Source organism: Lucilia cuprina, chromosome 2, assembly GCF_022045245.1.
Source record: "Lucilia cuprina isolate Lc7/37 chromosome 2, ASM2204524v1, whole genome shotgun sequence".
In the NCBI taxonomy this organism is placed as follows: domain Eukaryota; kingdom Metazoa; phylum Arthropoda; class Insecta; order Diptera; family Calliphoridae; genus Lucilia; species Lucilia cuprina.
This window is the reverse complement of record NC_060950.1, coordinates 41148166-41165352: the sequence shown is the minus strand read 5'-3', so window position 1 is coordinate 41165352 and position 17187 is coordinate 41148166. Positions and strand designations below refer to the sequence as shown.

Below are 17187 nucleotides of genomic sequence, written 5' to 3'. Positions count from 1 at the left end.
GGTGTGCGTGAATTATTACTTTTAATTAAATATTTATTTAAATAATTACGAAATTTATATTAAAAAAAACATCAACTTCTGCAAAAAAAAATTTGGATTCTGCAAACAATTTAATTCGATTTTTATCTGAAATTTCTTTTTAAACCAACCAAATAATGATCGTTACACACTTCATCAACTTAAACAACAACTACAACAACTATATATTCAATGCTAAATATCTGAATAATGTAGCATAATAATAATAGTGGTGGTGGTGGTCAAGAAAAAGACGATGAGGCTGAAAATACCATTGATACTATTCCAAATCGCGTTTAGAATACACAACTGATTTAGCTGATTATTTTCAATACGTTTTGTATTTGATTCTCATACGTTAAATGCATCCTAAAAATATAACAAATATAAAATTAATAATATGTAATAATAAACCAAAACACAATTCATCTGAAAAAAAAAAAACATTGCCGTTTTTTAAATAAAAGTAAAATTTTTAATGGGTTTTATTATATTTTATAAATATTCATCATGGATTTTAATGGCAAACACACTCGTACTTGGATGCCTGCTGCCTACAACATCTTCATAAGTATTTATCATCAGCTATAATACTACATTTAGCCGCAGGATTTATGTGTATTCCTGCGAATTAAAACTTTAATTATTATAATTATTTATATAATTAAATCAATTATTATTTTGATAGTAGACAAAATCATGATACTATTTCTTATACATACATATGCAAACAAAATCCATACTCACATAACTAAAATTCATCAACCCTACACCATACAGTAGGGAGGTTGAATATCTTGAAGTTAAGTTCAAAATTCCTATCTAAATCTATTAAACTATGTCCGCCTGACCAACTCCACACTATAGGGAGGTTGAATATCTTGAAGTTAAGTTCAAAATTCCTAACTGGATCTATTAAGCTATGTCCGCAGTTAATTGCTAAACATATCACAGATTTTTTTAAATAATTATACCCTACACCACTTTAGTGGGGAGGGTATATTGGGTTTGTGCTGATGTTTGTAACATAGAAAAATATTCGTCCAATACCCACCTTAAAGTATACCAATCGGCTTAGAATCATTTTCTGAGTCGATTAAGCTATGTCCGTCTGTCCGTCCGTCCGTCTGGCCGCAATTTTGAAGATAATTAGATGAAATTTGGCACACACGCTTCTTTTGGCCCAGGGACGAAGCCTATTGAAAATGGTTAAAATCGGTTCATTATTTCGACTAGCCCCAATACAACCGTACCCCCCAAATAGGGCCTTTTGGCTTATAATTAATTTAAATGATCTATTATGTTAACAAAAGTCGACAAAACTTAGTTTTATAGAACTTTAAATTACACTACCGATTTTTGTAATAATCGGGCTTCATTTAATCCTATCCCGCATACAAACTCCCCTTCAGAAAATGACTTAAAGGTCAAAATTCACTTACAAACACTATTAACACTTTTAAATTCTACATAAATATTATTGAAGAAGACTTAACTCCCCCTACCAATATTTTTAAGGATAGGGCCATATTTAGCCCTACTCCCCTTTGAACCCTCTTGTAAAAAAAATCTTTTTTTGCCAAAATAAAAGTAAAAATACTCCGAAATAAAGTTAAAAAAAACAAACCAAATGCTTTATTTTTTTAAATAATCCCCATTTTTAACATACATACTGACAGGTGTAGGGGTTATATGGTCGGCTACGCCCGACTATACATTCATACTTGTTATTTAATGAATTTTTTTCTCCTGATAACATTAAGAAATAATCGTGTTTCAGAAATATTTTAAAATTTACTTAAATATGTGAATATTAAAACGAAATCCTCCTTATAATAAACAAAAATTCTCTTTCCAAATTTTGTCTTAAAATTCTCTTTAATATACATATATTACTTAAATGAACATGAATCGTCCGATCGATCTATAAATAAAAATGGATCCTATATTAACCTCCTCGCGAAAATTTAATGCACATATGTAAATCTATTCCCACCATGTTAGTTAGTTTTATAAAAAGAAAATAAATACATAGGAGTAGTTTTTCTATACATCTACTGGTGTAGGGTATCAGGTCGGCTATTCTCGACCATATATATACTTTCATAATTGTTTTGTGTTGCATTTGTATGAATGGTATCAGTGCAATTTTATTTTTTTAATTTAATAAATTAAAAATAAAATGTATTTAAATAAATGTTGTTTTTTAGTGATTATAATTTAATGAAATATATATTTTTAATTTTTATTTCATTTTTTTTAACAAATACATATGTAAATGTATGTAAATCTATATAATCAATGTAATTTTTAATAAAAAAAATAATGAAAGAAATAAAATGTTAATGCCTTTAATAAATAAATGAATAAAAATCATGATTCAAAAAATATTTAGATAAACGTTTAGCGATTAAATTAAAATAGATTCTCGAAAGTTGTTTTTGTGCTCTCAGTTAATTTTGTTTGCTAGTCTAAGCTTCCAATAGAGGTGGTTTAAACTTGAGCAAGAAATAGAATTATGAATACTTCAAAATACAACTTTTTAATTTTTGAATTTTCGTTGATTTTCAAAAAGAATATACATAATTAGTTTAGTTTAGTCAAGGTAGATATATGTTAAATATACCTTGAGTTTAGTTTAAAAGGGTTGTATACCAAAAATGTATACTTCCACTCGGAGACCCAGGAGATTCCCTTTAAGAAGAAACAAGAAAAATAAATAGAATGAAGATAGTAAAGCTAAAGAGATAAGTTTGAAATTACTGAATTCCTATCCTAATAGAGAAAGAATGTTAATAGTATTGCAAGGGAATTCTACGAGGTCTGGCGCCTCAATAGCCAATCCACTCCCCTTACAAAATCTAGAATGTGGTCTAAACTACACCTAGCTACATCTACTAAATCATCATGAAATGTTTTTCCTAGCCATTTCCGCCTCAGACTCTGTGCACCAGGACAGTCACACAAAATATGGTCTACTGTCTCTAGCTCCTCTTCGTCCTCACACAACCTACAAAACTCCTGTGTGTTAAAGACCCAATTACCCAAAAAGGCTCCTATTGCACAGTGACCGGTTTTCTCTCCTACAATAATTCTAATACTCCTCCTGTCCAATCCTAATAGTGTTCTGCTTGCCTTGGCATTCAACCTCGGCCATAAGGCTTTGGATACCCTGCAATCCATCCTGCTATGCCAGGATTAGTAGGAGGAGTTCCCGAATTTGTCGAAGATTAACCTATAGTAGTAGCAGATAAGAGATTTCCACTATTATTGTCCAGATCTGACCCTTGTCTGGCCAGTTCATCTGCGATCTCATTACACTGTATATTACAGCGCCCTGGAACCCAACACAACTTGATTTTAAACATCCCAGTTAGCTCGCGGATAGCATCTCTGCAGCTGCTTACTAATCTGGAATGAACTACATGACATTTCAGGGCCTTAAGTGCTGCCTGACTATCGACATAAACTGTCACCTCCGACCTCCTTCTAATGTGTATTTTTATCAGTACCATAGCCTTCCAGAAATGAAACGATAATTGTTTTAATTTCACTAGTACTAGCACAAGAACAGCAGACACTAGTACGAAAGGGGTTAAAGTTTATATGAAAAAATACTAGTACTAGAAGTAGTTCAAAGTCCCCACTTGCAGACTGATTTTTATTTGACATGTGTGAATGACTGTTTAGGTCCAGTTTCATGCAGCTCCATAGGTAAGTAAGACTATGGGGAATATGGGGACTTTTTGTGAATATTAGTTCTAGTAATAAACTGGTTCTAAAAGACGTAATTGTGTCTAAGAGTACTAGTATAAGTTTAGAACTAATGGTACTAGTACACAATGTTAATTTGAGAATTAAGACGGTATAGGAAAGTTTACAGTTGGGAACTAGTACTGGTGATTTTGGAACTGGTATAACAATAGTTTTGTACTAGTTTCATTTCCTGCAGGGTATGTACATTGTTATACCCCTCTCAAAATTTACCTTGCTTTCTTTTTATGATGATTCCTAAAATATTTTAAGTCTAGCGATGACCGTTCGTGAGCTGGACCAAATTAAAAAATGGTATTTTATAATTATTTTTTTTTAATTTTTTGTTTTGTTTTGAAACAAAAGATCTAATATGGGGTTTAAGCCGCGGAGATAACTCAAGCATCATTTCTTTTCAGTCGGTCTAATGTACATAATTGGTTAAAGGTAAGTTTATAATGTTAAATCTAAGACCGTATTGGACAGGACCAGCCGAACATATAGAAAAGACAGTGAAACGCTGGAATAGTTTTCAGTTTTTGGATAAGGTTTAAAATTTTACGATGTTCTTCCACTTCTAACACTATTTTTTGCAAAAGTAGAAAAAAGTGGAAACACTAAGACCAAATTAGAAGTTTTTAAAAGAGGATTTATATCCTGAACAAGATCATTGTATACAAAAGTCGATGTTGGAATCTTGTTCGTCTTAACCCCTGAAAATGAACCTCCTTTCCAGATATTGAGATAGCCGAAATTTGAGCTCGATTAAATGACTTTATATTCCAATAACCAAGACTATTAAAAATAGTTCACCGATCCATTCACCATTATTCTACATTTCGATTACGTTTCCGCATTCAGTTACGCAATGATCGAAAATTGGCATTAGAACAAAGAAGGAATCTTAAAAAACAGAAGAAGCTACCTAATCTTTTTCAATGGTTTACAAATGCATGCATTCTCCATTACGGATAATATTTACGTTCTATTTGGTTTTCTTTTGGATTTCTATACTAAACAAAGTTCAAAATAAAGATTTCCAAAATAAAATTTCTAATTTTCCACTTGTTATACAGAGAAAAAACGCAGTTAAATTTATTTTTTTTTATTGTTTTTTATTAAATTAATTATTGTTTTAATATTTTTGTTTTTTTTTTCTTCAAAAGTTTAAGTAATTTTATAGATTGGAAAAAATAAATTATATAATTAGAAAATTCTTCTTAAAAATCGAAGAATTTTTTGTATGTATTAATGCATTTGTAGCTTATTACAAAATAATTTGTTAAAATTATTTAATTAAATTAAATTTACAAAGCAAATCGTTTATATTAATTCCGAAAATAAAATTTTGTTACTAAGGAAGGACGATTTTATAGAATGAAAACAAACAAAAATAAGGAATGCTAGTATGAACACATTCAAATTAATAGTGTGTTTTTTTCAAAAGGATATAAAAATGTGTTGCCCTAGGAAAGTTAGTGTTTGTTGGCTGGACATTGTTGTCTTAAATAAACAAGGCGTGTGTTTGTTGTCTTTGATGTAATAAATATTTTGTTTTAATGTTTTCTTCTTTTTGTTTTTGAAATTAACACAAATATATTTTACGATTTATTATTAAATGGTTATCAGTCTGCTTTCTTGTTTATTTTTAACTAAACTGAGAACTACAACTAAACTAGAACTAGAACTTAAATCGCCGCACGACAATTAGACGACAACAATTTACAGCTCATCCTTCAAGTCCTCGTTGTCATCACCGTCTGTGGGTGGAGCACCACCAGCGCCTTGATACAATTTAGCAATAATGGGTTGGACAATGGCTTCCAAGTCCTTCTTTTGTTTCTTGTACTCTTCGGGATCAGCATCGGCGTTTTGTTCCAACCATTTAATGGATTCATCGATGGCGGCTTCCATTTTAACTTTTTCGTCTTCGCTCAATTTAGCACCGAGTTTTTCCTTGTCACCGATTTGGTTCTTGAGACTGTAGGCATAGGATTCCAATTCGTTGCGAGATTCGACCTTTTCTTTAAGTTTCTTATCTTCATCAGCGAATTTCTCAGCATCGTTGATCATGCGCTCAATATCTTCGGGGGTAAGACGGTTTTGGTCGTTGGTGATGACAATTTTTTCCTTGTTACCGGTGCCCTTATCTTCAGCACTTACTTGGAGAATACCGTTGGCATCAATTTCGAAACTGACTTCAATTTGGGGAATACCACGAGGTGCTGGAGGAATGCCAGTAAGATCGAATTTACCCAACAAGTGGTTGTCTTTGGTCATGGGACGTTCACCTTCAAAGACTTGGATGGTGACGGTGTGTTGGTTGTCAGAAGCAGTGGAGAAAATTTGGGACTTCTTGGTGGGGATGACAGTGTTGCGAGGAATCAATTTAGTCATGACACCGCCAACAGTTTCGATACCCATAGTCAAGGGGTTGACATCGAGCAAGACAATGGCGTCGGTATCTTGTTCACCAGAAAGTACACCAGCTTGGACAGCAGCACCGTAAGCAACAGCTTCATCGGGATTGATACCGCGAGAAGGTTCCTTGCCACCGAAGAAGTCCTTAACCAATTGTTGTACCTTGGGAATACGGGTAGAACCACCAACCAAAACGATTTCGTGGACATCTTTTTTGTTCATATCGGCATCTTCCATAACTTTTTGTACAGGTTTCAAAGTGGAACGGAACAAGTCCATGTTCAATTCTTCGAATTTGGCACGAGTCAAAGTTTCAGAGAAGTCATCACCTTCGAAAAATGATTCAATTTCGATACGAACTTGATGAGCGCTTGACAAGGCACGCTTAGCTTTTTCAACTTCACGACGCAATTTTTGTACGGCACGGTTGTCCTTGCGGATATCCTTACCCTTCTTCTTCTTGTACAACTTGATGAAATGATCCATAACACGTTGATCGAAATCTTCACCACCCAAGTGAGTGTCACCGTTGGTAGCAACTACTTCAAAGACACCATTATCGATGGTCAACAAGGAAACATCGAAGGTACCGCCACCCAAATCGAAGACCAAAACGTTCTTTTCACCTTCCTTCTTGTCCAAACCGTAAGCAATAGCAGCGGCAGTGGGTTCGTTAATGATACGCATAACATTCAAACCAGCAATGACGCCAGCATCCTTGGTAGCTTGACGTTGAGCATCATTAAAGTAAGCGGGTACAGTGACAACAGCATGAGTAACCTTCTTGCCCAAGTAGGCTTCAGCGGTTTCCTTCATTTTACCCAAAACCATAGCAGAGATTTCTTCGGGAGCAAAGACCTTTTTGCCCTGAGAAGTCTCAACAGAGATATGGGGTTTCGAGTTCTTTTCAACAACCTTGAAGGGGAAGAATTTAATGTCATGTTGAACGTGGCTGTCGCTCCATTCACGACCAATCAAACGTTTAGCATCAAAGACAGTATTTTCAGGATTTGTGGTCAATTGATTCTTGGCGGCATCACCAATCAAACGTTCACCATCGGCAGTAAAGGCAACATAGGAGGGAGTAATACGATTACCTTGATCGTTGGCAATAATTTCTACGCGACCATTTTTGTAAACACCAACACTAAAGAAGAGAACGAGCGAACAAAAATTAAGGTTAGAGTAAATAATTAAAAAAAATTAAAAATTTTCAATAAATTATTGTTTTAAACTATGTGAAGTTTTTTTGTTTGTAACATAACTTACCATGAGTAAGTGGTACCCAAATCAATACCAATGACTGTGCCAATATCCTTATCCTTTTCTTTTTTAACATGACTGGACAAAACACAAAACATCACTGAACTTAGCAAAATTTCTGCATTATTTATTTTTATTTTTTTCGCGTTCACGCTAAAAAATGGCGTATTTATATTTTTTGTTTTCGTACTCTTCTTACTTTCACCCGGAAGTAACCTAAAACTATACTTTCAGACGGCGAAAAAGAAATCAATGTATTTTGTTTTTATAAAATGTGTACTCTCGTCTGACAATCGTCCAGAAGTGACTAAAATCCACACCTTCAGATGAATAAAATACAACATTAATGAGAACACTCTTCAAACTGTCTTCCAGAAGTGACATAAACATACAAATCAAGAAGATACAAATTAGGAAACAATGTATTTTGTTATTGTAAAATGTGTGTTCTCACCCAACTCTCATACAGAAGTCACTAAAACGTATACTTCCAGATGAAAAAAGTTCAACAGTAACGTTTTTTTGTTTTAGCAAAATGGATGCACTCTTCTAACTATCATCCGGAAGTAACTTAAAAGTGTATTTCTAGAAGACGAAAATTCGAAATCAATGTATTTTGTTTTTGTAAAATGTGCGTTCTCGTCTGACAATCGTCCAGAAGTGTTTCTGACGTGGCGTCTGGGGTGATGCGCAATAGTTTTGTCTTCTAAATGTTTGAAGGGTTAGGTTCTGTCATGCTCAGATTCGCTTCTATGTATAAAATAATTCTATGGTTGTAGCGTTGTATGCATTGTATGTCAGCAGCTGCTACTATAGTCATAACAATGTTGTTGGTATTTTCTATGCAAAAGTTCTATGCAACTCTTACGACAATTTTTCATATGTTTTTCGAATGTTGTAAGAAAATTCAGTACTGTCAATTGTTTCTTTCAGCATATAAATAAAAAATTCAATCGATTTTGGCATTAAAAAAACGATAAAGTGGTAACACAGAAATTACAAACAAACACCTGTTTACCAAAACAAAATTTTATTAAAAACTGCTTATTTATTAGTTTAAAATGTGGAATAATGCAAATAATAGAATTTTAAATAAAAAGAAATTAATTTGGTTTATTTTGCTCGTTTAATTAGTTTAATATTATTTGTTTTTTTTTTTTTACTTTTGACATTGTCTTTTTATTGTGAACATAAACTTATGACTTGCTACAAAAACCTGTTCACAATCAATGTTACTACACTTTAGTAGATACAATATAAAACTTGATTGTGAATTGAACAATTGTTTTATATATTATATTAAAATTGTGTAGATAACGTGATTAACTAAAAAAATCTCTTCCGGAACACTTAATATTAAGAAACGCATATGAAGTATTTACCCAGCTGGCGGCAACTGACTTCTACGTTATGGCTTAATTTTGAAATCTATTTAATGTTAACAAATTAAACAATATTGTTTTATATATACAATAGATAAATAGATTAACTAAAAAAAAAAACATTCCGGAACGCTTTATATAACAAAACCCATATGAGGTATTTACCCGTCCGGCGGCAGCTACATTATGGCCAAATATTGAAAATTACTCCGCCGGAGTAGAATTATCCATTCGCAACAAATACTCATTCATTCGTAATATAATATTTTTATGAATATGTACTTTTTTATGTTTATTTTTCACAAAAAATTAAGTTTTACTGAACTTAAGGCACTTACTTAAATTTTGCAAATTAAGCTGCCGGAATAGAATTTGTCGATGGAAACAAACATTATTCATTTCAGAATATATTTTCCTCGCAAATTTTAATATCTTTATCTTTATTTTTTAATATAATATAAACATTTTACAAAAATTTTTCATCAAATGAATTCGCCGTACTTATGGTTTTTGACATTTACGAAAACCAAAAGCAAAAAAAAATACATGGGAAATGTTGTTGTTGCAGAACTGCCACCACCTTATCTGAATTCGCCTTGGTTACTCTCTTTGTTACTGTAGACTTTCATTCAATCAAGAACATATACCGGCATATAGAGAGGTAGATCCCAGCAGTTCGATGGGACAGTCCCGAAGTGACCACTTAACCTACCACTTGTGGTGGCCCCTAGCCACCTGACTACCTAGGTGACCAACCATTTCAACATGGGCTTGTCCTACGAGGAAGTCAATCGTCACTCTACATCCTACAAAGAGACAGTAAAGAGACGATTGCCTCCGCTCTCGCTTACAAAGGGGACACTAAAGTGACGACTGTCTTCGTTCTCGTTTACAAAGAGTTTATTTGTGACGAAATACCAAAAACATACGAATTGGAGTCAGTCAGGTGGTAAGATATTAATGGAACTAAAATTTAAAAATTTCAAGTGTCTACTCTCTAGAATACTATGGGACAATAATTAGTAGAAAGTAATAATCATTTCTTCAAAAGATGGGTAAAATAACTACTTTCGGAAGTACAACAAAAAAACGACTTTTAAGAGTATAATCTCTAGGTTACTTGAGGACAGTGAAGAGAGGCCTGTCTCCGCTCCCGCTTACAAAGAGGACACTAATGTGACGACTGTCTTTATTCTCGATTACAAAGGGTACATTCGTGACGAACGACCCAAAACATATGAATTTCGATCATCCAGGTGGTTAACTATTAGTGGAAATTACTGTCTTTTACGTATGCATTGACTCTTTGTCGAACTGCTGGGATGAAAAAATCACTACTACACACACTATTGGTGTGTTTTCAATGAAATTGTACTGAAAAAAATATTTGGCTATTTTTAATTTTGAAGATAACATTGCACTACTATAAATTGGGAATATTTATAAACAATATTTATTCACATAGAAAAAACACTTCAAATTAAAATGTACAAAGAAAGTATCAAACAAGAATGATCTTACTTACTTTCATTGTTATGCATTCTAGAAAATATTTTTTTTCGATACATATTTAAAACGAAATTTTGATTACCTTGGATCATAATATGATCATGTATAACAATATTATGATAAATACAAAAATATCATGATGAATTATTTTGACGGTATTTAATCATAATATGGTATTTTGAAATTGTTGCTATAATGATATGTTTAGACTACAACCATAATTTTAAGCGCAACCATGTTTTTGCTCTGCGTGTTCTTACAGAGAATTATATGGCTGTAAATAAGGGCGGGTTTCTTACTCTCAGTTAAACTAGGCTTAACTTGCTGTTAAATTAAACTCGGAACAAATTTAGGCGGATTTTAACCGATGATTGTGTTTTTCAGTTTTAGATTTAAGCTTAGTTAACTTTGTTAATATTGTCAACTTTTCACTCAAAAACATAAACAAAGAACAGCTGTTTTTTGCAAACAATACTTTTGTAAAATATTGGAAAAATGTTAAATAATCATTTAAAACAATAATAAAACAAAATAAATCAGAAAATTGCAATTTACTTAAAATATTAAGTTTTTGTTCTTCCGAAATCATTGTTTTTGTTAATTGTGTTTTCTCACTTATAACATGAGTTTAATTGGCCAATAACACTCACTTAAACTAAGATAAGTAACTTTACTGATAACTGAAAAACACGAAACATATAAAACCAGATTTAACCAAAGAATGGAGATTATCTTTATCAGAAAAACTCGTCTTAAAAACAAAAATAAAAGTATTATTTCACAAAAAATGGTTTGTTATTAAAAATTTATCACTGTCTGGAATTCGGAATTAGTTGATAATTGACCCAATTGCTAACTAAAGACCCTCTTCAAAAAATCTTCCGGATGTTCATACGTTTTTCATTTAAGAAAAAATTCGTTTTCACCGAACTATGAAAACCGAACAAAGTTCGGGTTCGGCCGAACTTTTAAATTTTCCGAAATTCGAGTTCGGTACCGAACGAAATTTTGAGTTCGGTCGGATTCTAGTAGTTAATAAAGAATCGCTATACTACTATTTTAAGCCAGTTGTGTGCTTTAAAGTCGATGGGGGTAGGATTAAACATGATCCTATGGTTATAAAATGTTTTTAACAGTTTTTAGGTCCTATAAAACTTGTTTATGTAGGATTTCATCACTATTCTGGTATTTTAAAAATAGTTATTTGCGTTAGAGTATTTTTAGGGGTACTCAATATGTGGTCAAATATGGACTGATACTCATAAAAATTAAGTTTATTAAAGTTTTGTTCATATAAAATTTCAAAGCTATACTAATATGTTTAATATACTTGCTCCAAATTTGATCAAGATTTCTAACTACTACATATTTATTTCGTTTAATCTCTTTTCCGAGGAGCCACTTGTATGTGAGCTATGAGAAATCGTGAACCTACACTTACTAAATTGTATACACTTCGTCCAGCAAAAAATAAAATTTCAGATAAAGAAACCATACAAAGTCCTAAAACCCGTCCTAAATATTCAACAGCATAATTTTTAAATTGTTTCACAACCAATATTAAAAAAGGAGAAAATTACTTTTAAAGCCACGATCGGCAACTCCTATACACAGTGTTTTTTTAGCCGTTACTAAATTTACACAGATTACCCACACGCATAGAAAACACAATTCAGTCTCATTTGAGCTGTCATAGAAGAAGGGATGGAAAATACTAATTATTGTTGCGTCTACACTACATATTTAGTAGTTTTTAGAATTATTAACTTTTTAAAATGTTCTTTTTCAACATAATTTCAAAATTATAATAATTAACCTTTAATATGTATATATTTAATTACAAATATATTTAGAAAACTATACATATATTTAAATATTTAAAATAAATATGTGCAAAACAGGGCAAAAAATATTTGCTACTTTTAAACTAAAATATATAAGTTTTGTGTTGCATTAATATTATTTCAAAATTTCAATTTTCCATAAATGCATTTTTGTGATGAGAGATGATGAGATGTGATTGATCATCATTGAGATGAGAGTACACTGATTTCTCATTTCTTGATTTTACACTCTTTCACTTATACAAGCGCGAAATCTAGTAGTATTTATCTGCCGATCCTGGTTTTAAAGATTTTAAAAATATGAAATACAAGATAAGTTATGAAGTTTTTCTTCTCCTGTAAAATTTAGAAAAGAGGACTTGTAACTTTTGCGTACTAAGCTGACAATATCTTACCCATAAAAGCATGATTTTATATTAAAGACATATTTTTCACTCTATTAGTGCATGTTTTGATGTTTTTCGCTTTAGTTTTTTATATTTGTATATTAACTATATATATTTTTTTAATTTGTCTGCCAATTTTACAAATTTGTAAAAGTGAACTTAAAAACAGCAAATAATAAAGTAGCCCATTTTTATAGTTTTTTATTTAATAAAGAATTGAACAAAGTATACCAAGTAGTTCGACTCTCATATACAGGAAATTGCTCTCTCACATCTACGAGTGTCGTGTGAATTCGACTCTCTTGTGAGAAATTTAAACTTGTCAAGACACTCAAATGTTTAACTTACTTTTTTGGCCGCTTTCAAGGATTGTACGCGAAATTATGGTTGTGCACAAAAAATCTGTAATTTTTAAACATAATTTTATCTCACTTTTTACGCAAAATTTTGTTTAATTTTCCTAAACTAGAAAAAAATATTTTTTTTTTAATTATTGACATTTCATTTTTGTTTTTGGTATTGAAAATTCGAACAAATTTAAAATTTTAACTTTTTTATAAAACTATGTGCGTTTAGAATGCACCAATACATATAAATTTTTGTTACTGACACATATTTACCCAGCAATTCGATGGGACAGTCCCGAACTGACCACTTAACCTACCACTTGTGGTGGCGCCTAGCCACCTGACTACCCAGGTGACCGACCATTTTCACATGGGCTTGTCCTACGAGGAAGTCAATCATCACTCTACACCCTACAAAGAGACAATAAAGAGACGATTGCCTCCGCTCTCGCTTACAAAGGGGACACCAAAGTGACGACTGTCTTCATTCTCGATTACAAAGAGTTTATTTGTGACGAAAGACCAAAAACATACGAATTGGAGTCAGCCAGGTGGTAAGATATTAATACAACTAAAATTTGAAAATAATGTGACGATTTAACCAAAAGTTATAAATTTGAGTCAACCAGATGGTGGAATATTAGTAGAAATTAATAATAATTTATCCAAAAGATGGGTAAAATATCTACTTTCGGAAGTACAAAGCGGGAGTCCTAAAGTAACCTATTATATTATACTCTTAAAAGTTGTTTTTTGTTGTACTTCCGAAAGTATTTATTTTACCCATCTTTTGGAGAAATTATTATTACTTTCTACTAATATGCCACCATCTGGTTGACTCATATTTATATCTTTCGGGTAAATCGTCACATTATTGTCCCATAGTATTCTAGAGAGTAGACACTTGAAATTTTTAAATTTTAGTTTCATTAATATCTTACCACCTGTCTGACTCCAATTCGTATGTTTTTGGACTTTTGTCACAAACAGTGTTGCCACTTCATGTGTAATTACACATATTGTGTGTAATTTTTATTTCCATGTGTAGCCCATGTGTAATTGATCTCATGTGTAAATTATGTGTAATTAAAAATCTCATTGTATTTACATAAGTATCACTAATTTTATATCAAATTTGTTCTTTCAAACACTGGTTTTGGTTGTCATTTATTTTCGCTTTACAACACGTACATATATGTCATTTTCTTGCATATGCAACAGTTTGCACACTTGTTTGAATAATAAGTCAGTGTTTTTTATTAAAACAAAACGATCCACACACATACATAGAAATTTATTTTCCCTTTGCAACACTTAAGCAAAAAGTGTTCGTCCTTTTCTAATATATGCGATTTTTTGAAATTTGTTGAAAGCCGGTTAAAAAAAAGTGATTCACATACATACAAGTAAATGGTACATATACATATTTTTATATTCAAAAATAACGAAACAAGAAATAAGAAAATTTCTAAATAATCAAATTTAACTCAAACTAATTTCTAGTGGTAATTTTTTTCAAGTCCGTTGTTTTTTAGATCTCGTTAAATAATATTTTAGGGATGACTGGAAGAAATGGCTTCAGATTCCAATCTGATTGGCTAAACAAATCTGAAATAATTGTCATATGCCTTAGGTATTCTAGTTTCTTTTAATGTCATTTTTCAATCAGAAAAGACAATTTTATATAATATGAAAAGTGAAGTTTTTAATATATTGGAAATATGTTCTTCAAATTATATAAAAATGGATGTTTTGAAGTCAAAAAGCGTATGACAAATCAACGAATGGGATGAAAACCTATTTTCAAACATAAATAATATTTATATTGGAGTTGCTGCATATGAATCATTAACTCAGATATATGCATCAGAAAAAAACAATCATTCTTCAAGATTGTAGAGAATTTTACATGGAGGCAATTCGTCAAATAAAATCAAGATTTGATTTTAGTGATCAAATTTATTTTATTGTAGTTATTGTTAATCCAAAAGTTGCTCAGTCTTTTGAACCAAAGACATTATCCCTATTAAAAAAAAAAATTTTCGTCATTCGACACAGATTTACAACAACTTGATAATGAATGGCGACAGCATTAGACTTTGAAAAATTTGAACTTGATGCAAGTCTAGAACCAGAAGTATACTGGCCTAAAGTTTTTAAATTAAAAAATTCTTTAGAAGAATGTTTGTTTCCCAATCTACAAAAAGTAATTCAGTTTATTTTAATATAACCTTTTTCAAATGCTTTTGCTGAATTTGATTTTTAGTAATTTGAAAAATTGCAAAACTGATTTAAAAAATTTTTTTTACTAATGAAGGAATTTTAAGAAACGGTAAAGAAAACTATGAACCTAGTCAAGCAATTATCAATTGGAATTGGAAATAGTGATCTCAGTTCCAACTATATATGTATGTATAGAGATATGTATATATAGATATAATTATCTAATTTTATACTTTGTTTATAAATGAATTGTAATTATTTAAATATTCGTATAGAAAAATATGTATATGATTTATTTTTGTTTCATTGTTTTTTTATGTTTAAATAAAAATTAAAAAAGGGCATGTGTAATTTTTTTCTAAATGTGTAATTTAGGAGTCGATCAAGTGTAGTTTCTAAATTTTCTGGTGGCAACACTGGTCACAAATAAACTCTTTGTAAACGAGAAAGAAGACAGTCGTCACTTTAGTGTCCCATTTGTAAGCGAGAGCGGTGGCAATCGTCTATTTACTGTCCCTTTGTAGGGTGTAGAGTGACGATTGACTTCCTCATAGGACAAGCCCATGTTAAAATGGTTGGTCACCTGGGTAGTCAGGTGGCTAGGGGCCACCACAAGTGGTAGGATAAGTGGTCAGTTCGGGACTATCCCGTCGAACTGCTGGGTAGGTATTTTTTCACTAACACATGCTTTGAGTTAGGTACTGCTGTCAATGAGTCGGAATACTTGTTATACTTTGGCATTGAATTTTAAAACTCTCTATTGCATATTTTCGGTTTCTCTGCTTATAATGAAATAAATTAATCTTAATTTTCGGTGGAAACATCTGAACTTACTTTCTTTTCCATTCAAAAATGGGAGCACCATAATAAACATATGTATATGTATATAATTGTTTTATTGCGACTTCTTTATTTATTGAAAGAAAATAAAAATATTAACATGAGCACTTAAAGTATGAACATATGTTTAATTAAATATCTTCGTAGTGGTTCAGGGATCATATCAGTTGACTCGAGGATCCGTTGAATGTTAATCTTCATCAATTGCATCGAGCCCAAGTGATTCGGCATGCCGTTTAGCTTTCATGCGTAAATCTGCAATACTAGAATTTTTACTTTGAGCTGCAGCAATAGCGGCAAGGTTTATAGGATATTGTGTTATTGTAAATATATTTGTTGGTGTATTTACATTTCCCATAACAGTTGCATACTGCAAATGAATATTTAGTTTTAATATTTATTATTATTAAATCATAAAATTAAGTGTAACCTTGTGAGCAGTGGCCGTTAAAATAGCTGGATCAAAAGCTGAAATCGTAGTTTTTCCAGAAACTTGACGTAGTAGAAAACTTGATGAAACTTCTTCATTTGTATTTTCGGCGTTTTCCCCTGTACTTATAATTGTGTTTTTAAAACCAGCGCAGTGTCCTCCTGTATTGCCAACGCTTCGTATTGTTGCAAGGTTTACATATGGAGCAATTCTACATGGTTCTAGTGGGGTGGAAATGGTTGGACTTTGTCGATTTAACATTCCTAAAAGAGAACAATAAATAAATTAAAAAATTAAACCAATATTTCTGTTGGTAAAAGTAATTGAAATACATTTTTAATTTATTACACAAAGTACACCCTTGTATACTTATATAGTATTTGTAGTGCCAAGGCTCGTATACGTATGTATGCATGTATGTATATGAACGTTTGTTTCCTTGTCTGTTAAATAATACAGTAAACATGAATTCAACATAAAAGTAAGTAAAAAAATGAACAAACCAAAAAAAAAAAAAACGTAAAATATAGACATATTAAAACACTTTACCTTACAGTTGCCGTACCGTATTAAATCACACCCTAGGGAGTACAAATCTAAGCATATTTTTTTGCGGCAATGATAAAAAAATAAAATATATGTTCCTTCCTATCTTCACTTAATGTTACAATATTTTATTTTCAAATTTAATTTGATTAGTTTTTTTTCAATCTTTGCAAATTCATGGTTCGTGTTCTACACATTTATTTACGAGGTAAGTGAATGTTGTAC

General features: G+C 31.5%; 2 protein-coding genes across 2 annotated transcripts; both read right to left on the bottom strand.

The window, feature by feature from the left end:
* Positions 1 to 5203: 5203 nt before the first annotated feature.
* On the bottom strand, positions 5204 to 7568 carry LOC124419527 (endoplasmic reticulum chaperone BiP-like; the record flags this gene model as incomplete). The annotated part of the gene is made up of 2 exons (XM_046949407.1): positions 5204 to 7339; positions 7462 to 7568. Coding segments are annotated over 2 exons (1953 nt in total), but the record flags the coding sequence as incomplete, so codon positions are not given.
* Positions 7569 to 16016: 8448 nt separating this feature from the next.
* On the bottom strand, positions 16017 to 16839 carry LOC111689352 (short stature homeobox protein 2-like). The gene is made up of 3 exons (XM_046956673.1): positions 16749 to 16839; positions 16417 to 16679; positions 16017 to 16356 (listed from the first exon to the last, which is right to left on the bottom strand). Exons 2-3 carry the CDS (start codon positions 16675 to 16677, stop codon positions 16177 to 16179), a joined length of 441 nt encoding a protein of 146 aa, XP_046812629.1. The 5' UTR covers positions 16678 to 16679; positions 16749 to 16839; the 3' UTR covers positions 16017 to 16176.
* Positions 16840 to 17187: the final 348 nt, after the last annotated feature.